This window comes from Bacillus rossius (genome assembly GCF_032445375.1).
Source record: "Bacillus rossius redtenbacheri isolate Brsri chromosome 4 unlocalized genomic scaffold, Brsri_v3 Brsri_v3_scf4_2, whole genome shotgun sequence".
NCBI lineage: Eukaryota > Metazoa > Arthropoda > Insecta > Phasmatodea > Bacillidae > Bacillus > Bacillus rossius.
Genome location: NW_026962011.1, coordinates 48,927,024 through 48,949,393, shown reverse-complemented (window position 1 = coordinate 48,949,393; position 22,370 = coordinate 48,927,024). Strand labels below are relative to the sequence as shown.

At 40.6% G+C, this 22,370-nt stretch overlaps 2 protein-coding genes across 5 annotated transcripts in view; one reads left to right on the top strand and one right to left on the bottom strand.

Moving 5' to 3' along the window:
* LOC134542429 (targeting protein for Xklp2-like) overlaps positions 1 to 5,749 on the bottom strand; it is a 35,523-nt gene extending 29,774 nt beyond the window's left edge. The window contains exon 1 of one of the 4 annotated variants that reach the window (XM_063386655.1): positions 5,608 to 5,749. In XM_063386655.1, coding sequence (XP_063242725.1) covers positions 5,608 to 5,638 — 31 coding nt within the window. In that variant the 5' untranslated portion in view covers positions 5,639 to 5,749. The remainder of the gene's footprint in view (positions 1 to 5,607) is intronic. The other 3 variants (XM_063386657.1, XM_063386656.1, XM_063386658.1) reach the window with 3 other exon arrangements.
* Positions 5,750 to 6,026: 277 nt separating this feature from the next.
* On the top strand, positions 6,027 to 19,516 carry LOC134542428 (uncharacterized). Its single transcript, XM_063386654.1, has 5 exons — positions 6,027 to 6,247; positions 9,393 to 9,582; positions 10,432 to 10,569; positions 14,612 to 14,905; positions 16,474 to 19,516. Exons 1-5 carry the CDS (start codon positions 6,117 to 6,119, stop codon positions 16,621 to 16,623), a joined length of 903 nt encoding a protein of 300 aa, XP_063242724.1. The 5' UTR covers positions 6,027 to 6,116; the 3' UTR covers positions 16,624 to 19,516.
* The last annotated feature ends 2,854 nt before the right edge of the window (positions 19,517 to 22,370 follow it).

Here is a 22,370-nt window from a genome sequence, read left to right as displayed (position 1 = left end):
AAAGAGGACGTTGAAGAGCATATAATAAAGGTATTTTCGGATTTTTAACATTTTTTTTTGCAAATACCGCCGAAGTACATATGATGAAATTTAAAAATTCGATATCTCCTAAAGTATTTGGAATTTCTTACCTCCGCCGCTTTTAATGAAAAGAGGAATTGAAGAGCATCTAATGAAGGTATTTTCGGATTTTTAACATTTATTTTCGCAAATACAGCCCAACTACATATTTACCTCAAATATATTTTGTTTAATAGTACAGTTCAGTATTACAAACATATTCAACTGCTTACTTTAATATAATATTTAATGTTAATGTACAATCGGATACATTACAAGGAACAATTTTTCACTGGGACAATGTTCCTTATCATTTCATGATTTGCGGTCGCCACGTGGCCGTTTAATTAGAGTAGAAATAAGATCTAAGGTGTAGGATTATCTGTTGGTTATTACAGTAGGATTATATATTATTTAAGTTATTTGGGTAATAGGTTAGTGTAGAATAGTGAATTGTGACAAAATGGGTAGGGTGAAATGTAAGTCGAAGCTTAAATGTGTGGGTTGTAAAAAGGTGTGGAAAGATGGAGAGAGTGGTGTACGGTGTGACAAATGCGAAGGCTGGGTCCATACGGAGTGTGCAGGACTAGAGGAGGGGGAGCTGGGTAGTCTGGGGCAGGAGTGGATGTGTAAGGATTGTGACAAGGATAACAAGCGTTCAGGAAGTGTAGTGGCAATGGCAGGAAGCAGTGATAGCCAGGAGCTGGTAGGTGGGGTGTCAGGAACTCAGAGGGAAGGAGGGAATGTAGATGTGGGTAAGGACTGGGCACTCAATTTCATTGGTGATATTCTGGGAGGAAAGATTGTTGAGGGTCTGAGTGGGACAAGGAGGGAAGTCGATTTGAAAGAAGGATTAGGTGAGGTGTTGTACAGGAAGGAGATGGAAATAAAACATAGATTAGAGAGGGTAGAGGAAGAAGTAAAAAGGGAGGATGGGTTGAGAAGTGTGTTAGTAAGGGTCGAAAGGCTGGAGTGCGAGCTGAAGAGGACAAAGGAGGAAGTTGAGAAGGAAAGGCAGATGAGAAAGGAGGCAGATGTGGAGGTAGATAGGCTGCGCAGGAGGGTGGAGGAGCTGGAAGGGAGGGAGAAAGTAAGGACTCAAGCTGTTAAGGCCACATATGCAGAGGCATGTACTGGGGAAGTTCAGGAAACAGGTGTCAGGTTGCAGAATGAAGGGGTAGCAAGGAGGGTGCGGGAGGAGGCCGGCAGTAAGGCTGTGGGTACAAGCAACGTAGATGTGAACAGGCATGAAGAGGGCAGGGATACGAAAAGGGGTACAATAGTTAGACAGGAGCCCGAAGTGATTTTCCTGGGCAGCTCTATTGTGAAGGGGGTAGAATTGCAGGGGGTGGGGAAAGGAAGTATATATAAAGCTGCGTTTGGGGGTGCAAAGATTAGGAACTTGGGGGAGAGGGTAGGCTGCATGAAAGGAAGCAGTAAAGTTAAGGTGGTGGTTGTTCATGTAGGGGGAAATGATGTGGCTGGTAGAGTGGTGGGGAGGGAAGTAGAGGAGGATATGAGGGGGCTAGTGGGCAAGGTGAAGGAGAAGTTCCCTGTAGCCAGAGTTGTGGTCAGTGGGGTACTAGTAAGGAGGGGTATAAACTATGTCAAGGCTGCGGCGGTCAGCGAGGTGTATGAGAGGGTGTGTAGGGACTTGGGAGCCATGTTGGTAGATAGCAGGAAATGGGTGGGGCAGGACTGTGTGGGCAGGGATCAGGTTCACCTAACAGAGAGGGGAAAATGGATGCTAGGAGACCTGCTAGGAAGGGAGACTTCTGGCCATTTGGAAAGGGCAAGGTTTGAGCAGCAGGGAAGAAGATAGCAACTAGATAGTGAGGAAGGTGGAGAGAAGGGGGGTGATTGTGAATATAGAGCCGATAGCAATGCTAGGGAGGAGGTGACAGCTAAAGTCAACAAAACTCAGATTGGTTGGACGGGGAGCGAGGAAGGAGGAAAGAGGGGGGTGGAGTTGGATAGGGCTGCAAGAGTGCTGGAAATCGGGGTTCTAAGGGGAAGGGGCACTCGTATCAGGGCGGAAGGGACAGAGGCGCAAAGGGGAAAATGCCAATATGTAAAAGTCGCAGTTATAAACTGTAGAAGTATATATAAGAAGGTGGAGGAGTTCTGGGGCAGGGTGGAAGCCTATGGGGCGGATATCATTGTAGCGGTGGAGACATGGTTGGACGAGGAAATTAGAGATGGGGAACTGAAGAGAGCACACTTTGAAATATTTAGAAGGGACAGGAACAGGAATGGAGGAGGGGTAATGGTGTGCATGCGAGAGGGACTCTGTGGTAGGGTTGTATGGGTTGGGGGGAGAGCGGAGTTATTGGAGATGCAGTTCCAGGTAGGAGAGAAAAATGTACGGCTGATTGCGGTGTACCGGCCACCAGGGCAAGGGGATGAAGCCATACGGGAGGTGCAGGACAGGTTGGACATGCTAGGGGAAGGCAAGTGGGTGATAGTGGCGGGGGATCTGAACATGCCAGGGGTGGCATGGGAAAAGGGGCCGGAGGGGATGGGGTCAAGGGAACAGAGATGGGCATCTCAACTGGCAAACAGAGGACTGGAGCAGGTGGTGACTGAAAGCACCAGAAAAGGTGCCAGGAGAGGAGAGCAGGATGACGGGAACCTGTTGGATGTGGTACTTGTGAGACCAATGGAGGCGGTCAGGGGAAGTGTGGTAATGGAGGGCATCAGTGATCACAGGATCCCAGTAGTGGAGTTAGACGTGGGCTGGAGGGAGAAAAGGGTAAGGAGGGGAAACGTGGTAAACTGTTGGGGTAAGGCTGATAGAGTGGGGGCAGAGGCATTCCTGAAGGGGGAATACAGTAGATGGGTAGATATAGAGGACCTCGAAGGTAGATGGGCTGCCTTAAGAAATATTCTGCTGCAGATGGCTACACGTTTTGTACCTCAGAGGAGGGTAGGCCAAGGAGGTGACCCTCCCTACTATGGAAGGGAGTTGAAAGTGTTGAAAAGGAAATGTAGGAGGCTGCATGCGAGGGCAAGGAAGCTTGGGGGAGAGGAGATAGAGGCGGAAATGAAGGCGCTTGGGAAGGAACTAGGGAGGAAATCGCGGGAAGCAAGGGATGCTTACATGGAACAGCTGATGGGGGAAGGGGGGACGGTAAATGGGGCGGAGCTCTACAGATACATAAGAAGAGTGAAGGGTGAGGAGGGAATAGGGGTTCTCAGAGGAGGAGGGGGGCAGGAATATACAGAGGACAGGGAAAAGGCAGACTTACTGCAGGAGCAATATCTGGCAGTATTTACAAAGGAGGAGGCATGGGAGGGTAAAGAGGACGACAGTTTAATGGGCAGGAAGGCCTTTGAGCTGCGACTGACAGATGTAATTAAGGTGATCAGGAGGTTGAAAGGGAGAAAGGCAGCTGGGCCAGATGGTATAGGGAATAGTCATTTGAAGTTGGGTGATAGGGAGATTGGGAAGTACCTGTTGGAGGTTTTCAAGCAGTCTCTGGAGGAGGGGAAACTACCAATGGAATGGAAGGAGGCAGTGGTAGTTCCCATCTACAAGGGGGGAAATGATAAGGCGGAGCCAGGAAGTTACAGGCCGGTCAGTTTGACGTCCTGTGTAGGAAAAGTGATGGAGAGGTTGGTAGGAAGGTACGTAAAGGGGGAAATGGAAGATCTGGGGTGGGTGGATAACAGGCAGCATGGATTCAGGATGGGGTTCTCATGCGAGACCCAGATGGCTGGGCTGTTGGAAGACCTGGTGGAAGCGGTGGACGGGGGGAAGCAGATAGATGCAATCTTTATAGATTTTGAAAAGGCGTTTGATAAGGTCCCCCATAGGAGGTTAATGGAAAAGGTTGAGTTGCTGGTGAGGGATGGAAGGGTGGTAAACTGGGTGGGTGATTTCCTGAGGAATAGAAGACAAAGAGTGAGAGTGGGTGAGGAAAGCTCCGAGGAGGGGGAAGTGACGTCGGGGGTGCCACAGGGGAGTGTGCTGGGGCCTCTGTTGTTCACAATTATGATAAACGATCTGGGGGAGGGCATGAAAGCCAGATGGAGGCTATTTGCAGATGACTGTGTAGTGTATGAGGTTGTGGGGGAAGGGGGATGTTTAACAGAGGACTTGATAAGGTTGGAGCAATGGACGGAGAAAAATGGAATGTCCTTGAATGTTGGTAAGACAAAAGTTGTCAGATTTACAAAGAGGAGGAAAGTCACACGAAATGTATATTACTGGAAGGGGCAGGAGATAAGAGAGGCAGCAGGATATAAGTACCTGGGGGTGACACTGAAAAATGACCTAGGATGGGCGGAGCACATAGAGGGGGTGGTCAGGAGGGGAAGGCAGGCGCTGGGGTTGCTTGGTAGGACCCTGCAGGGAGCTGGGAGGAGGACAAAGGAGAAGGCATACTCCACATTGGTCAGGCCAATGTTGGAGTATGCGGCGGCGGTCTGGGACCCCTACCTGGTGACTGAGGTGAAGGAGCTGGAAGGGGTGCAGCGCAGAGCGGCTAGGTGGGTGATGGGAATGTGGAGAAGGAGGGAGGGGCAGGATGGGAAACTGCATAGCCCAACGGAAATGATTAAGGAGTTGGGGTGGGAAACGTTACAGAGGAGAAGAAGAGTGGAAAGGTTGGTCAGGATGTTCAAGGTGCTGAAGGGGGAAGGGGGATGGGGGCAATTGGGAAGCAAAGTACATAGAGGGGAGTACAGAGGACGAAGAGACCACAGATGTAAGCTCCAGAGGGTGTGGAGGCGGACAGAGAGAGGGCGGAACACCTTCCTGGTGAGGACGGGGAGGGAGTGGAATGGGCTGGGGGAGGAAATGGTGGAGGTCAGGGATGGGAGGGAGCTGAGGAGAAAGCTGATGGAGGGGGGGGGGGAGAGGGGAGTGAGTGGGAGTTCTTGCCACCGGGTGAAAGCCCAATTGCAGGTTAAGTAATAATATAATAATAATCATGTATTCAGTTTATATCAAAGTTTTAAAATGCACACACATCTTCCAAATTATATTTTTGTAATTGTACAGTTTAAAAATAAAAACCATTCTACTGCTTATTGAAATGCTATTCTCATAGGCAAACAAATTAACATCTGTAATGCTAAAAAAATAAATAAATAAATGGACCTTTTTTCCCCCATTAAAAATCTGCCAACCTACGAAATTACCATAATCCAAATTTATAGAGGAAATACAAATAAAAAATGTTACGATTTAATAACACTGAGTGTCCACTCTATACTAATACTTTATTACCGAGGATATGTTAGCTACAAATCGTGAAGTTTGGAGATTTCGACTGAATTCCGTTCAAAAGTGCTGAGATCAGAGGCAGATTCGCTTATTTACTAACAGAGATATTTTAATTGTAGTCTTCGTCACGTTTAAAATCATTTTGTTTACGGTCATCCACTGCTCCAGCGGATTAGATCCAATTTGACCAAAATGGATTTTGGGAAAACTTTTGTTACCAAAAACATTATTAAACCAAAAAATAAATACGCCTTTCTAGAACAAAGCTAATTTAAATGTAATTAAACAATCAAGACTCAATGCAAATAAATTATTACCAAAAAAATCCTTGCTATCGTTCATATCCATGTTATATACTGTTTTCAATCACTCAAAGATTCCCGGGCAAATACCAAACACCCAACATAACCACAATGTTCAATTTTTATAACGTACCAAATATTTAAAGCACAAAACAGTAACATAACGAATAACATTGTACCAACATGGCAATGTACGTAGAAATATCAGTCCCTAATCTCTGAAAAAACGCAAAAACCTTTTTACAATAATCCACTATCTGAAAATAATTTTGTGGTACATAATATATATTTGACAAATGATGTAAGCCACATTTTCCCCACACAAAATCGGTGCTAATTACAGAAATAAATTAGCAAATATAATTTGAAAAATAAAATGGCCTGGAGGAAAGAATGCTCTGAGTGAGAGAGAGATATAAGGGATTTATGGTAAGAGCAAGAATGGAGCATGAAAGGAAGAGGACTCCTTACCACTGGTTGAAAGCCCAATTACTAGCATAACATATCAAATATCAAATGAGCCAATGTCATGTCCTATGACACAAGCAGCAAAATATTACGAACTTCTTGTTCTTGTTACTCATTACTCTATGAAATTCATCATGGCGAATTCTGGAGTGAAAGGCGCTGTATTTGACTTCACGTTTTTAAATACGTAAGTTTGGAATTTCTGATTTAATAATACTAGTAAACTCCAAACAGTATAAATGGGTAACTATGGAGTTTATTGGCCTGTATTATTTATCAAACTAAAATTCTGAAATTTGTGCTTTTACATATGTTTCAACAATTCCGCAAATATCACATTTTTAAATTCTGAGTTATTTTATATTGACCACCCCACACCCCGTTTGAATCGAAATTTTATATCTGCGCTACACTGTTTCCCTGAGCGAGAACAGAGCGTTCAGCACTAGGACATACTTATCTAATCATGTATTGCGTTTCGTCTTCGTATTTGTCTTTGTACTGAATTAAGTGCGTCTTCTGTTGCAAATGCATATATCAATGTTAGTTATTCTAATAGGTAGTTCATTTCCTAGTTCCACAATTTTCGCAATGTTCTGCAATTATTCAGACATCTTGACCTGCACTCAGGATATTCATAAGCAAGAGTAAACCCTCAGCTGTTGATACTTAACCGTTAGGTAATTGTTAGTAAACACTCTGCAGTCTTGTATGCATAGGAGTCATTCATTAATAATCTGAGCTACTGTGAGTAGAAAACTGGCCAAGGTCACACAATCCTACACGTTCCACTCCATTTTTGAACTATCTTGGTCCACATAAGTTTACACATTACTGGCCACTTGCAGAGTCAGATAAGAAACATCTAAGCAAAACTTTGAGATTAATCAAACAGAAAAATACTGTACTTTTTCTCAAGTCTTGACTATGCAAGCCAGCCTACGTATTTGTATTTTACATCTAATGTACTGTAATATTTTCATTTTTTTGTTTTTAATATTTGGTTTTGAATATGATAGCATCTGTTTTACATATTATCCTTGTTGGTTTATATGAATAGGTATAAAATTAATCATGAACTAATTGAACCCATAGAATTTTTAAAAGATAGTTCATTGACTTGACAGTGAGTGGATGATATACTCATACACGGCTAGTCACGATCAAAATTTTTTACCTTGCATGTTTAGCTTTGTTCAGATAAGTAATATACGTAACAACTTTTCAAAAAAAATTCCTCAAATTTAATTTTTGTAAACTTCTAATGTTTATTGATTATTCAGCGTAGGGTTGTTTTTGAGCTCTGACAAGAATCTAAAAAACTCATGTGTGGGCAGAGGAAAACACACATGTGTCTTTCAGAAAAGATACGCCATCAAAGAATGTGTTGGCAGAGTTTCTGGAAGGCAGTGTAATGGGCTAGGCCTTCTGCCACCTCACCTCACTTGTGCCATGGATGATTTTCCTGCCCAATCTCTTGGATGATGTGCCATTGAACATCCTTCATGCCTTGAGGTTTCAAAACATTGGCACGCCATTGCACTTTGTACTGTACTTGCTGTCCATGGTCAGCTAAACTTATGATTCTGGCAGTGGTTAATCAACTTTGGTTGCCCAGTTGATTGGCTTACATGTTTGCCAGATTTTAAGCCACTGATTATTTTCTGTGTGGCCATATGAAGAGTCTGGTTTATGAGACCTTGGTGGAGTCTCAGGAGGATTTGCTTGTACAAGTTATGGCAGCTGCTAATGAGTGCGCAAGTTTACAGGAATGTATTACACAGGTACAATGTTTGTATCGAAATAGGGGAATGCTACGTTGAGCCGTTCTTACATGAGGATGCAGAATCACGGCAACAACTCTACTTGCACCATTCTGCTTATTGACTCGACAGACGTAGGACATGTCAGCGTGTGGTGGCATTAAACTTGTGGCAGGGAAACTATACGCTTCTGGATTTTGGTTCCTGTACAAAAAATGTTCTCTACTTGTTTCTCCCTATCAAGCCCTCAACATGTGTAATAGGAAATTAAGATACATATTCTATACTTTTTTTGTACATGTGAGGAAATTACCATGTTAAATATTCAATCAAATTATTTTTAGTGCTTGGACTTTATAAAGAGCTCCAAAGTATAGCATTTGCTACATTCTTTGAATGGTTCTTGCAGAGGGTGAGACTGATTCAGGATGTTATTTTAGACATACTCTATTGCTGGTTATACTGTAGTTCTTTTCTTTGTTTTAAAAAAGAAAGAAACCTCAATAATAGACAAAAAAAGATGAAAAATACGAAAATGATGAAAATGCAAACTCACAGAAAATTCAGTGTAAGGAATTAGTAAAAAAAATATTAGAGCACAAATGAACACAGTGTACTAAAATTAAGAAACATTAGCAACAAGGACAGTAATTAAAAACAAAAAATGACAAGTGTTAAGTTAATATATATTTTCACTTGCAATTGGGCATCCGCCCGGAGGCAAGGAGTTCCCACCCCCCAACCACCCTCACTCCTCCCCCCTCTGGAGCCTCCTTCGCAAGTCCTTCCCTCCTCCCAGATCCAGTGTCCTCCCCTCAAGCTCGTTCCACTCTCGCCCCGTCCTCACAAGGAATACCTGCCTTCCTCTCTCTGTTCGTCTCCATTCCCTCTGAATCTTCCACTCATGCTCCCTCCTTCCTCGATACAGCCCTCTATGTTCAACCTAGCTCCCAGCTTTCCCCCCCCCCCCCCCCCCCAATTATGCATTCTCACTAGCCTTTCTATCCAGCTCCTTCATCATCACCGATGGTCTGTGTGTTTCCCCCATCCTGCCTTCGCCTTCCCTTCTCCTCCACATTTCTGTCACCCATCTCGCTGCCTTGCGCTGCACCCTCTACATAGGGGCAACACAGCGACAAACATAGGACACTGGAAAAACAGGTTGTATTTATAACTTCGACCCTCACTCCTAGCACGGCCCATGACAGACAAGCCGTCGCTGACCAAATTCTATTTTTTTAATTATTGTCCTTGTTACTACTGTGTCGTCGTTTTTTCTCATTGTGTCCCTCTGTAGTTTAATAATTTTTTGACTTATTCCTTCTACTGAATTTTCTGTGCTGATTATGTTTTAAAATTTTTGACGTTGGCTGACTTTAACTGTTTTCTGTATGTTTGCATAGTCATCTTTTTTGTAGTATTCATCTTTTTTTTTGTTTTTGTCCATTATTGAGGTTTCTTGTAATATACAGTGAAACCAGCAATGACATATGTCCAAAATAACATCTTGAATCATAACATTTGTTACGTTCTGATTCACTTTATGCGGGATACCTTGCATGTTTCTAGATACCTAGGTGAGAGTGGAAGGTTGGCACTACTGTTGGACTACGATGGCACTCTCGCTCCGTTGGCACCTCGTCCCGAGTTGGCCGTCCTGCCGGCCGAGACCAAGGAAGTCTTGCTGCGTCTCTCCAAAAGGCCAGACGTCAAACTAGCAATAATTTCCGGGCGCAAACTTGCTAATGTGAAGAGCTTGGTACGTCTCACCCTCCCAAGGATATCTCAACTTATGTGATTTGTTTTGTTTAATTTGTGTCACGCTGGATAAAGTTTTTATTTTTTTAAGTGCGGTTCTTGATGGCATGTGTTACATTGGCCAACTTGTATGGGTTTCAACGAGGAATTACTGATGCTTGCCTGGATTCATAAATTTACGGGCGTTAAGTCCCGGGAACTTTGTCTGACCTGATGTCGAAGGGTCCCATTCTCAGCTATGTGAATGCTAAAGTAATAAAATTTTGCCATGGTGTCTCGATACTGATGACCTCGGTAGTTGATTGTTCAGCTCGCCTGGCTCCCACCATTGGTGATCAAGTTCGATTCCCAACGCAGGTGGGAAATGTAACAGGCATTGCAGTGAGCTAGTCAACTTTCTTGGTTTGTTCCTGTTTTCTCCACCAAATGCAACGTGTTGCTACTCCATCTTATTTTTTTATACCCACATGTCTTAATGACCTCAAAGTTGAGGATACGTTTATCTAAATGTTTGAATTGGGTGTTCAAAATAAATCTTTCATTTGTAAGTTCCTGAGATTTTTAGCTATTTTTAACTTAGTTCACTTAGTGTAATTTAAATTCCTTGACCAACTTAGCCAATCAATTGGTTTTCAATTTTCGTAGTGTCATATTTCAAGTAAGTATTTTAATGTAAGCACAAACTTACGTATATGTAGTATTTTACCATATTTGTTTTACATTTAAAATGCAGATTTAATCATTTATCCAGAAAGTTTTATTAAATATGTGTGCTTTGTTTGCTGGTTAAATTTATAGCGTTGTCTCTTAATTTATGTAACCCATTATTAAACAAATTACATTTTTACAGGTCGGAATAGAAGGCATTGTATATGCTGGGAATCATGGTATAGAGATAGAATTCCCTAGTGGCAGGACATATGTACACCCTTCACCAGAAGGCTATCAAGAAAAGTTGCTCAGTTTGCAAGCCGAACTAGAATCAAAGGTATGCACTGTGGGAATTTTTGGTAGTGCAGTGAAAGGTCTCTAATCCGGCACAATTGGTACAAAGACTATGCTGGGTTACCATAGTGCTGGATCATCAAACATCAATATAGTTACAACGAGAATACAAGTGTAACCAGCTAGGAAACAAGAAACACTGCTACCAACTGTAACTATAAACTCTGAGCGAACTAAAATTCTGGCAGCGCAGTAATGCTACCTGACGATCAAGGTCAACAGTCAAAATCAACCAAAAAAAATCTGAATGCGAGTGGCTCTTTTGGTGCCAGATTCCTGAATCTGCTGAACCATAGCCTGTCGGGATTATAGACCTTTTGCTGTATACCTTTCTATTAAACCTGATTGTGATCCCCTTTACTTATATCTTGTCTTCTAGAACATTGAAAATTATAAGCACAAGGTTTGTAACTAATGTTAGCCCTCCTTTCTGCAAGGATGTGTTTTTGGCACATTGTTCATATCAGAAGAATCAAGGAACATACAAAATTTTAGCTATAGATATATGTTTTTTTTAGTTCACCTATTCAGTATGCGCAGTTTTCTATCAAAGATAGTTATACATAGCGTGTAGACTATTAATTGATTAGTGTATCACTTTTAACATGCACAGGAAACGTTACAGCATAGGTACAGTACAAGTACTTTTTGTTCGGTTTTGTTCAATTCTTCAATGGTGAAAAATTGTGCCGTAATATTTCCTTAAATCTTGTAATGTTTACTAAATTGGACATTGGTGCCTGGGAACCTTCGTGTATTTCATTATTAATTTTTTATGTGCAGAAGGTGATGCTTATATTGCATTAGGCAGATAGAGAATTAAAAATAATAATGCTTACAAATTGTGCAATCAAACCTAAATTAACTAAATGCAGAATTATTCATTTTTTACAGCCTTATCAGGGACATGAAAAAAGTACAACAAAAGTGATCACAGATGTGACCTTTATGTGGCATTATCTCTGAAAGTTAAGAAAATAAACTTAAATCAAGGGTCAAGGATATTGGCCTTTGTGCTTCCCAAAGTAATTACTACTAGCTGTGAAAGAGTAATTTTTCCACTCAGTTGCTATTTGCTTATGTAATAATTTTTTCCTTCTTTCAAAAACTTAAGGGGAATCAATATATTGTATGTAAAATGATTTAAAATACTTCTGAAACTAAATATGCATTATATAATGGTACTTCACTTAATATGTATTAATATAGTGTGGTAGAGAAATTTTTTGTATAAGACAATTTTCTAAACATACCTAATCAAAATTACCATTTAGTTTTAGCAGTGGTAATTTTATACAGAAAACACACTTCTTTACTTCAAAAGGGCTTTCATGGTTATTTCCAACATAAATTACTGTCTAATACTACATGTAGTACTTACATATGCAATGAAGTTTTTATTTTATTTTTTAACTTAAGTCCTATAAACTAGTCAACATTTAAAAAATAAAATGAGAAGCAATATTTTTTGTAATGAATTGAGACTGCTTATTTAAAGCACTAATAATACTTAGTAGAAAAGAAAATGTTTTGTATTTTGGTTATGTTTATATTTTATGCTTGTATATAAAGGTTTCAGTTTGCATTTTCTGTTATAAGAAAACAGTTTTTGTCATCAAATACCCAGGAGAATAATACTGAATATCATCTAGATAATTTTGTAAAACCTGGTGTTTATGCTTCGCCGTGTTAATAGAACAACATTTGAGAGGTTTCCTGAGGTTTTACAATTCTGTCCTACCTTTCGTATTCCAGTGACTCCAAACTTGGGTATCATTCTTTTCACTTTAATGAATAATTTTTGAGTGAGTTCTACGTCATATTTGTGTACTTCCTCCATTTCCCAACAGTAATTGTTACAGTAAAGTAAAACACTATGTGAGGGATCAGTGTTGTGGTAACAGTTTTGGATAATAATTAGTCAAATGGCTCTTGCAAGGGTATGATAATTATTTTTGAGAAAGTACTTAGTTAAAAAATCTTTTGTGCTTAAATATTTACTGAAATTTGTGAATATTTTAAATTATATGTCTGTAGAGCATTTTTATTTTATTTTAAAAGCACCGGATTTAAAATAGTTTTTAGAATTATTTGTTGTTGGTTGTACCAAATACTTAATTGATTATCTATGTTGGGTACTGTTAGAGATGTTAGTTTTCTAACAGAAACAAAAAAATACATATCAACTTTTTTATTTAATAGAACCAATATATGTTTTGTCTTTCTTTACAATGTAATTGCTCATTTAGCTTTTCAGAGTTGGGTAGGACCCATGCTACCCTCTACCAACTAAAAGGAATTTTAAAAAAATGTTTTGACAGTACCCCCAATCTACAGAAAATAAATTATTGTAGAACGTATATCTCTCTATCATAAATTATGTAAATCTATTTTGGCAATAGAAACAATATGTGGTGACATGGCCGCGGCCTAAATGTCCTTATGCTAAGCGGGGTTTCGCGTCAATACATGTACTGAGATTAATTTGTGGGCGCCACCGTGCAAGGGGCACAGACCCGGGAGAGACTCTTTTTCAGGGCCGTGACGTCGCCCATGTGAGGCGTGATTTAAACCACCAAAGCAAATCCTAGTACTTGCCACTGGTCCGCTCTCAGCGTCGGGTACGCTCTTCACCTAGAAGTGGGCTCTTACAGCGTCCCACATGCCGTCACACTCAGGATGTTGAAATAAACAAATACAAATAAAATTGTATGCCCTGGTTTATTAGTTGCTACTTCGCCTACACCTTTGATTATATCACACAACGCCTGCGGCACGAATCGGTTCACGTGGTGCGACCTGACCACGTGGTCACACTCTACAATTAGGTTATTAGCATAAAAAGGACCATAGTGGTTACTCATACAATTATTTAAACAGTCCCCCCAACCGAGAGAAGCCCTGAGGAATTACGAACGAAATATTTAAGATGATTAAGATTTAACAGAATTACTTAGCAGTGCAGGCAAGCAGTGAGGTCCCCGGGGTGCTGATGCGTCTGCTCTCAGTCGGTGCTGGCGAAGGACTGGGGCTAGCTCAGGGCTCTGCTAGCCTAACATGGCGTCTTCGCACCGAACAAACTACCGTTATACCTATTTACGATTATGTGCCACAGGAAGCTACAGGTAAAACGTGAAACACACTTAATAATTAGATTACACCTAATGCATGATAAAAAACTATTAACTAAAATTACAACAATTTATTATTAAAGATAACCAGTCCGGCTTCGGCGGACTTCGTTTCGCCTCGTGCATGTTCGGTACGTCTTATCGTTGTTTATGCCTTAACTAAATATTAATTACTTAAAGTACATTAAAGACTCCCGGCCGATCTGTCGTCACACGCCACTTGGGGGGAAAAATAAGCAAAAGAGAATTACAATGTGTGTCTCTAGTTAAAGGGGTGTGGTGCACTGCTGCTACAGCGCCCTCTTGACGTCCGTGGCGCGCTATTCAAACACAACCACCCGACCACGTACTCAAGACGGAGCGGCTGCCAGTACGGGAAGAGGGACGGGGGGTGAGGGGAAAGGTGGCGGAGACTGACCAGGCTTCTGGGGCGCAGGCCCGGTTCACGTCAATGGCAGTGGCGTAGCCAGGATTTGTGTATGGGGGTTGTTAAGAAGCATGCCGCCCCCCCCCCCCCTCCCCGCCATATTAAAGCAGGGGGTGGGGGGTCCTCCCCTGGGAAAATTTGGATTTTAAGGTGTAAAATAGTGCTATTTTAGCAGTTTTCGGTACTTAAATTTAAATATTGTAATGGTAAAAATTTTATTAATTTTAATATGAAATTTGTTTGAGTGATGAATAAGAAATTAATTAAAGATTTGGTGCTAAGGGGGGGGGGGGAGGGGGGTTTGAACCCCTAACCCCCCCCCCCCCCCCCCCGCCTGGCTACGCCCCTGGTCAGTGGTTACATTTTTGTAGAAAGCTTTCCTCCTTGCATTTCTGGGTAAGAAGAAGTATTGTAAGATGTTCTCCTGCCCAGATGAGGTGTGGGATAGTGGGTCGTGGCGTCGGCAGGTGTGCAAGCACGGGGCGTGGGTGGAGAACAAAGGCCCGACGCTGACGCTCCACTACCGCGCGGTGCCCGAGGCGGAGCGGCCGGGCCTCGTGGCCGAGGCGGAGCGGGTGGTCCGGGAGACGGGGCTGACGGTGGGCACCGCCCACTGCGCCCTGGAGGTGAAGACGCCCTTCATCTGGAACAAGGGCCACGCCAGCCTGCTCGTGATGAGCTCCGAGTTCGGGGAGGCGTGGCAGGGCCAGGTACCCGTCATCTTCGTTGGGGACGACACCACGGACGAGGATGCGTTTGAGGTATCGTGCTACTGCCAAGTTACTTCAGATGCCTGTAGATGGGTTCACTTGACACAATTTGTTTGTTGGCTTGTCTCTCATAAATTTTTTAGCTGTGCTTTTATTTCCTTCTCCTTTTCTGTTCCACATCTACGCTCAACACACCAGTCCTGACTGTTGTGAAAACTATTAAGTATTACGCTATCAATTTTATGCTAATTTTATGGAAGGATTGCAATTGGAATTCAAACTCCTCCTAAGTCATTAGTGAACTCGCTAATTTATTACAGGTGGTATTCATGTCGAAAATCTGAAAATTTTGCTGGTTCGATTCTAGATACTGTATGTTAATGAAACCAAGACAAGTTTGATTTAACTGTACAGAATTGTAAGTTTGGCATGCTATTTAAACAGAAGCATCTGCGATACACGTCGCGCTGCATATCGCTGCGTAGCATATCGGGCTCAAGAGGTTGTAGCCCTGGATGATGTCTATACTAGTTTGAAATACCTGTGAGTGTACATGGTGTGTATCAGTTGGTGTACGTGATTTTTCCATTAGTTACATATTAGTAGTTCAGTCAAAACTCATTAATTGAAACTTTTATTTATTTATTTTTTAAATTTTATTTATTAAATTTGTGGCATGCCCACCAACAGTTTTGCAACTTTTGAGGTGGGCACGAACATCACAAACACAAATAAACAAAGAAAGCAGTCCTTGCCCGTGTCAAGGCACCGCAAGCATGTCTGCGCCACGCCAGGTGGGCTCCGCCCGTAAGGAGAACAATCCGTGCGGGTAGCCACCACTCGCAAGTAGATGCGACATAACCCGCCAGCACCGCACACATGAAGGCGCCACAACACAACGAAAGACAGAAGAATACAAACACATAAACAAGGATGTTAGAACTCACATTCTGAATGAGACAATAAGAACAAAATACAAATACCAAATTACAAACAGATAAGGAAAACATAGCTCTGCTCCCAATTAATTTTACTTGGTGTTGTGTCTATTATAGTTTGTAACGAGTCTATAAATAAGATCATTCTTGTTTTAAATAGTACATAAACTAGAAAAGAGGCGAGAATTCAATTGGGGGATTCTCAATCCAGTGTTCTCAAGAATATAGCTACATTTATTTTATAGTTATAAATATTATGAACAAATTATAGTCCAAATAGGCTCTACGGTCTGCTAGAGGAATAAGATTGGGATGTGGAAAACCTCTATGAATTATTAGTTGAGAGAATTTGTTTTGTAAATTTTCTAGTTTCTCAATATCAGTCGACCCAATGTCATTCCAGATAGTTGAACAGTATTCTAATATAGATTGAATTAATGCCAAGTAATGAGAAAGAATTGAATCGGAATTGGTAGCACTGCACTCTGGCCACGTCAAAGTCACTCTGTAGTGGAATGATTACCTGCAGAGCTGCCGTAAATTGTTGCTACTTTCCACGGCGGGTTTTCCGAGAACAGTGCTTCATAATTGTTGCAATCTCAATCACCGTCGCAGTTGAACTAATTTTTTTTTCCTTCTAATGTTTTTTTTTACGACTTTTTTCGTGGTTCCGCGTGGCAGGCGCTGAAGGACTTCGGGCAGACGTTCCGGGTGGTCCGGGCGGACGGCGTGTCGACAGCGGCTAAGCACCGCCTCTCCGGCACGGACGGCGTGCTGGCGCTGCTCAAGTGGCTGGACGGCTTCCTCTCTCAGCGCTCGGCAAGAAGCTGAGTCCAGCGCTGCACGCCCTGTCTCGTGGCATCGGTGTTCCTGTCTGTGCCGAGCTCAGTCGAGGCAGCTATGGGAGCTGCCTGCTGCGCTCTTATCTATGGTTACCATGAATATATCTCTGCTTCGTACGTCTTTGCTGTGAACATTCCAGCAGGTTTAGATTGCTTGTATTGTATACGCTTTGTACGGCCATAAAAAAAATTTGCTCATTTTCAGAGTTAAGTTTCCATACAATAACTTAAATTCAGGTACTCACGGAGGTTTTGTAAACTACAGAATCTACTTAGGAAGGTTGGACTTAACTGTAAGCTGTAAGTTCGGTCCGTCTTTCTCTTCACGCTTTCTTGCAGCGCAAAGTAATTTCTGAGTTCTTGTTGAAAATGAGTTTTTATTTGTAGAATAGTTTGGGTTTTGTTACTCTCTAGTCAAGCTTTGTGGCAATATGTTATTTTTATTTATGAATATGTAGGTACTTTAAAATATATGAGTGTTGAGCTGAAGTACTGTTTCTGTTTATGTTTGTAGAGTTGCAAATAATGTATAAATTGTGTTTTGTCATGAAAATCCAGACAAATAGCTAAAACTACTTGACTCGTAAGTCTACTTCATTGTACTCAACAGGACAACACTTTAGGATCTTTTTCTTGTAGCTCAATATATATTTGACATATTCTGTGAGCTCAAAATCCTGTAACATTATTTGGAAACACTTCACAGCATAATCTCATATGTATTTACTTTATCACACTTTTCTTAAAGTATGGTAATTTTAATATATTACATGTAATTAAATAATTAACATTCCCAATTTGTTTGAAAAATCACAATTAAAAAAACTGTTATTGCTAATTTCCAAACAAAATACAAAATAAATTACAGAAAAGAATAAGTATAGATGATGTTCAAAATGAGCTATTAAAAAAAATCTCTTTAATATTACAGAGACTGGTTTGTTTAAATATTTCTGAGTATGTTACATTTTTTGTACTATTTCTGAATGGATTCAAAATATACTGGTTCTCAAAAGACTCCCTGGTCTAGATAGATCAACATACAGCTGTACAGAAGCTTTCTTCTCTCAGTTCAACACCCACATATGTATTTGTATGTGACCCTGAAATTTGTTGACTGTGATTGATCGCAGATTAAATTTTAATGGGGAATTGTAGTTGCTTAAATTAAAATTAAATTGCAGCTAGTTGGGATCATGGGAATGCAATAAATTTGCGTCATTTGTTCAACTGCTGGTCCTGATGGTTTCAGTTATGTGGTTTCTGATTGCTTTAACTTGCAATCTTGTCCCATTGCACAAGTTTAGAGGGTGTAGGTTATGCATAAAAATAATTTTAATTCCAACTAGTATTTTTAGGCAGTGAGATGGAAGGCTTGATAGGTTCAGGAAATTGAACAGTTCTTCAAAGTTCGTTATAAAAACACAATATGTTACTTAGTGACTAGATATTAAATTCCATTCACAATGATAACTCCCTGTGATACTGGCCACAATAGTGATTGCAATAGTGTTTTAAAGTTTCAATAAAAAAAATTTTAATTTTTGCCTATATTTTTTAACTGCTATATCTGTAACTTTTTACTCAGCATAAGCTTTGCTGAACTCTGGTTTTAATTACAAATATTGTTAATTTCATGGAACTATAACATTTTTAAATATCTAAAATGAAACACCGCCTATGTTCATTTTCTAGGTAACGAAATAATATATGCACGATTTATATCTACTTTTCCATATCTTTTTGGTGTAACTTTATTTCTTCCTTATTAAAATGTGTTCAAGAAATATTTGTTACCTGTTATTTTTAAGTATTATATTATTAATTTTGTAATAAATTTTTAAAATAAAACATCCATCTGGAATGCTTATTGTAGCTTTATAATAGTGAAAGTTTTATGAAATCAGTAGTCTCAAAATATTAGTATAGATACACACGTACACATGCACTGTTGGGTTGTTTGATGTCAATTTCATTTTCTCAATGTGCCATAAAAAATTTTAACTGCCAACCACCTAACAAGTCACACTTTAAACTAAATTATTAAAAAATGGCAACAACTTTTATTAAATATTATCTGTTTAGTAACTTTAAACTATTTCCATTCTTAATTATATTTGCTACCTGCCAGTGGATGTGGCAGTCAAATGCCAAGACTTCCATATAACAATTTTTGGGAGACTTCTTAAATAAATTAATTTAATTTTTTTTTTGTGTCTCAGTTTTCCTTTAGGGGTTATTTTTAATACATAAAACCTTTTTGTGCTTTTATTTCCATTCCATGAATAACATTGTAATTAGGAGACACAAGGCTTTCTCCAAATTTATTGATATTTTCTTTATTCTCGAAAAAAAATTTGGTTCTTAATACAAATTGAAAAAAGAACTTTTTGCAAATACGTAGTTATATTTTAAAGAGCAGGGAGGCTGGAAAAAAACAATTAAATATTTTTTCGCATAAAGACATTTAATGAGATCATGTAAATTAAATTTATTGGAGACAATTAATTGAAAAACATATAATCATTGACATAGTTGATTTCCTTTGTATATCCTTGGACAGCCTAACAATTGGAAGCTATGTTGAACAGGTTTGAATGTGCAATTTGTTTCAAAGTTAATACAGATCATTGCTTCAAAAAAACTGCTAAAAATGTGGATGGACAAGATTACTTGTATTTTCTCAAGGCAAAATAATAAAAAAAAGACATCACTATATGGAAAAAATTAGTTTTCTAGTATGGTGTTGGTTGTATGGACAGTATGATAATAACAGTATGAGGTGTTTTGGTGAAGAGCATTTGATGTAAATCTAAAACTTCAGAAAAATGTTTGATGTATAATATTGTTAATGTAATAAATTCCTGTTGTGTTATGAGAAATATTAAGTTTTTTAGCCTGATATCCAAGTTTATTATTATTATTATTAAAGCTAAGTTCCTTATTAGAAAACCAAAATGGGACAGCACCATTCTTATCAGACTTTGGTCTTCAATAAGCCATCTCCAAGTTGTTAAATCCAGAAGAAGAAAAAATAGCTGAAGACTGGTGCATCGCAATACGATGCACTATCGTAAAACCTGCTTTAGTTATAAAATACATCCTTGAGAGGGGGGAGGGCATTTCCAGGAAACTCTTTGTGCCCAATCCACTTAGTAATGGTAAAATTATTTGACTCTTAATTCCGGAGATTCTGAATTCCAAAACCCATTTTTTCACATATTTTCTAGTATCAAGTTGTCTCTCTGTTTACTAGGAGCAAGGCCCAAATGATTAACCTTCCGATTGTGAGTAGGGCGTGCCAACCCTCTGGATGTGAACATGCTCATTACCTGATAAGGGGTACAGGCTGTGACTGATCCTGAAAAACTAATATTTCTCCCAATTTATTTCAAGAAAGCATCATTTTATCCCTTGCAAGTTGGAGTCTGCCCCTCAAGGTCATCTGCTTCCACAGTCTCTCCTGTATCAGCCACTGCTGGCCCGGTGCAATGACGTTCTGGTTGGAAGACTTCCTGAAGTCTGTGTTTTGTAACTTGTCCCAGATTTGACGTTTTTCAAAAGTAGTAATTTTTGCAGGGCCCTGGGCTATTTACTTTTAAGGAGGCCCTCCCCCAGAAAATTTGAAAATTTACCTTCAAACAACATAATTAACCGAACTTGTAACTTAAATTTTGACGATGGTTTTACCAATTTAAGATATTTTGATGTTATTTACAGATAAATGACCCTCGGGTCAGTTTTATAAAGCTCACTATAAAATTTCTGTTAGAATTGTGTCATCAGTGAAAATAAAATGTTTTATTATTATTTTTTCTAATGCGAAAGCATGGATTGGCCAACACAAAGTTACAAGGTAATGTAAATTTAATTAGGCAGGTATTCGTGTTTTGTTAGTGACAATTTTTAACAAAACACTAGACAAACGAATAAAAAATTAATAACACAAGCACGAGACCTTGCCTGGCTTGCCCTGCCCAAGGTTTTTTTTTTTTTTTTTTCAAATACTTATAAGAATGACAGTGGCTGAAGGATACTAGAGACCATTACGAGCAGAAGTGACTTTAGACTTTGCAGAGCCCTAATATTTTGGAGAAGGGCCTTACCGAGGAACCTGGGGGGAAGAATTTGCAAAACAAAAATTTAAAAAAAAAAAAAATTTTAACCCAACCTGTAACTTTTAATGATGATTTTGCTGATTTATTTAAATAATGCATCTGTAAGAAAAAGGCCTGTGGCGGTTGGTTGCACGGCCTTGAAACCTTCCGAGAGATTGCAAGAACTGTCAAAAACTCGAAGACAAGTTGCTTGACATGGACTGTACCAACCCCCAGGGGCGAAGCCAGGGGGGGGTTTTAGGGGTTCAACCTCCCCCCCCCCCTTAGCACCAAATCTTTAATTAAATTCTTATTCATCACTCAAGCAAATTTCATATTAAAATTAATAAAAATTTTACCATTACAATATTTAAATTTAAGTACCGAAAACTGCTAAAATAGCACTATTTTACACCTTAAAATACAAAATTTCCCGGGGGAGAACCCACGGACCCCCCTCTTTAATACGTGGGGGGGGGGGCATGCTTCTTAACACCCCCCCCCCCCATACACAAATCCTGGCTACGCCACTGCCAACCCCAGCCTCTTTCCTGCAGTGTGTCTTCATTTCCCGCTACTCGGTCGTGTCCCGCAGGAAACCGCAGGGATCGCTAATTGCCGGTTGTTGCCGGAGAGGAATGCCCTCGGCGCAGGTGAGACTGCCGCGTCTGGTCGTGTCCCCCCCCCCCCCCCCCCGTGCTACTTCCCGGAACAACCAGGAGGTTTTCCTGGGGCGGGCTGGAGTAGTCACGTAGCCACCAGGGGGACGGGGAGAGCCCCCCCCTCCCCTTTGCGAGGTCTCCGTGCCACGTGTCCACGAACCAGTGGCGGATCCAAGGGGGGGCACCAGGGGCAAGTACCCCCCCCCCCCCCCAACCGAAAAAACCAATTGTCTGCTACATTAACATCGCCGACAATAATGATTGTTTCTGAAACCAATAAAATAATTTAATGTAACTAATGAATTTCTTGTAGAATCATAAAAATCTGGTGGTTGGATGTTATGTGTAGTGTGGGCAGATTAAATACAAATTTAGTAATTGTAAGACTTTTTTTTTCTCTGGCTACTCAGGGGCGTAGGAATCGGGGGGGACAGGGGGGACGTGTCCCCCTGAACTTTTTGGGTGGAGGGGACTGTCCCCCCCAACTTTCTAGACCGTGATATTTTTATTTTATAATATTATTCTGCCCAACTTTATTTGTAATTTCTTCACTCATCAAATTTTATCTTAAGGAAACAATAATAATTTTAACATCGCTGTATCCAATGGTTAGATACAAAAACTGCTTAAAAAGTGCTATTTTGCACTTTTAAAATCAAAATGACCCCCCGCCTTAGTAAGAGGGGAATGGGTTTACATGACATCAAAATCATTATTTGTCCCCCCCAACTTTATGAACAGCTACGCCAATGGGCTACTCTGAAATCCTAGAGTGCTTCCCCCCCCCCCCCCCTCCGATGTGAACCTCTGGATCCGCCACTGCCACGAACACACGGTGAATACATCGGCCAAGCCGAGAAGCTGAAACTAGCATAGTACAGGGACGTAACTATGAGGGGTCAAACCCGGGCTCCGCATTTGAGGGGGGGGGGGGGGGGGGGGAAAGTGGTGCTAAACCGGCCAACCGCAGGAAAAGT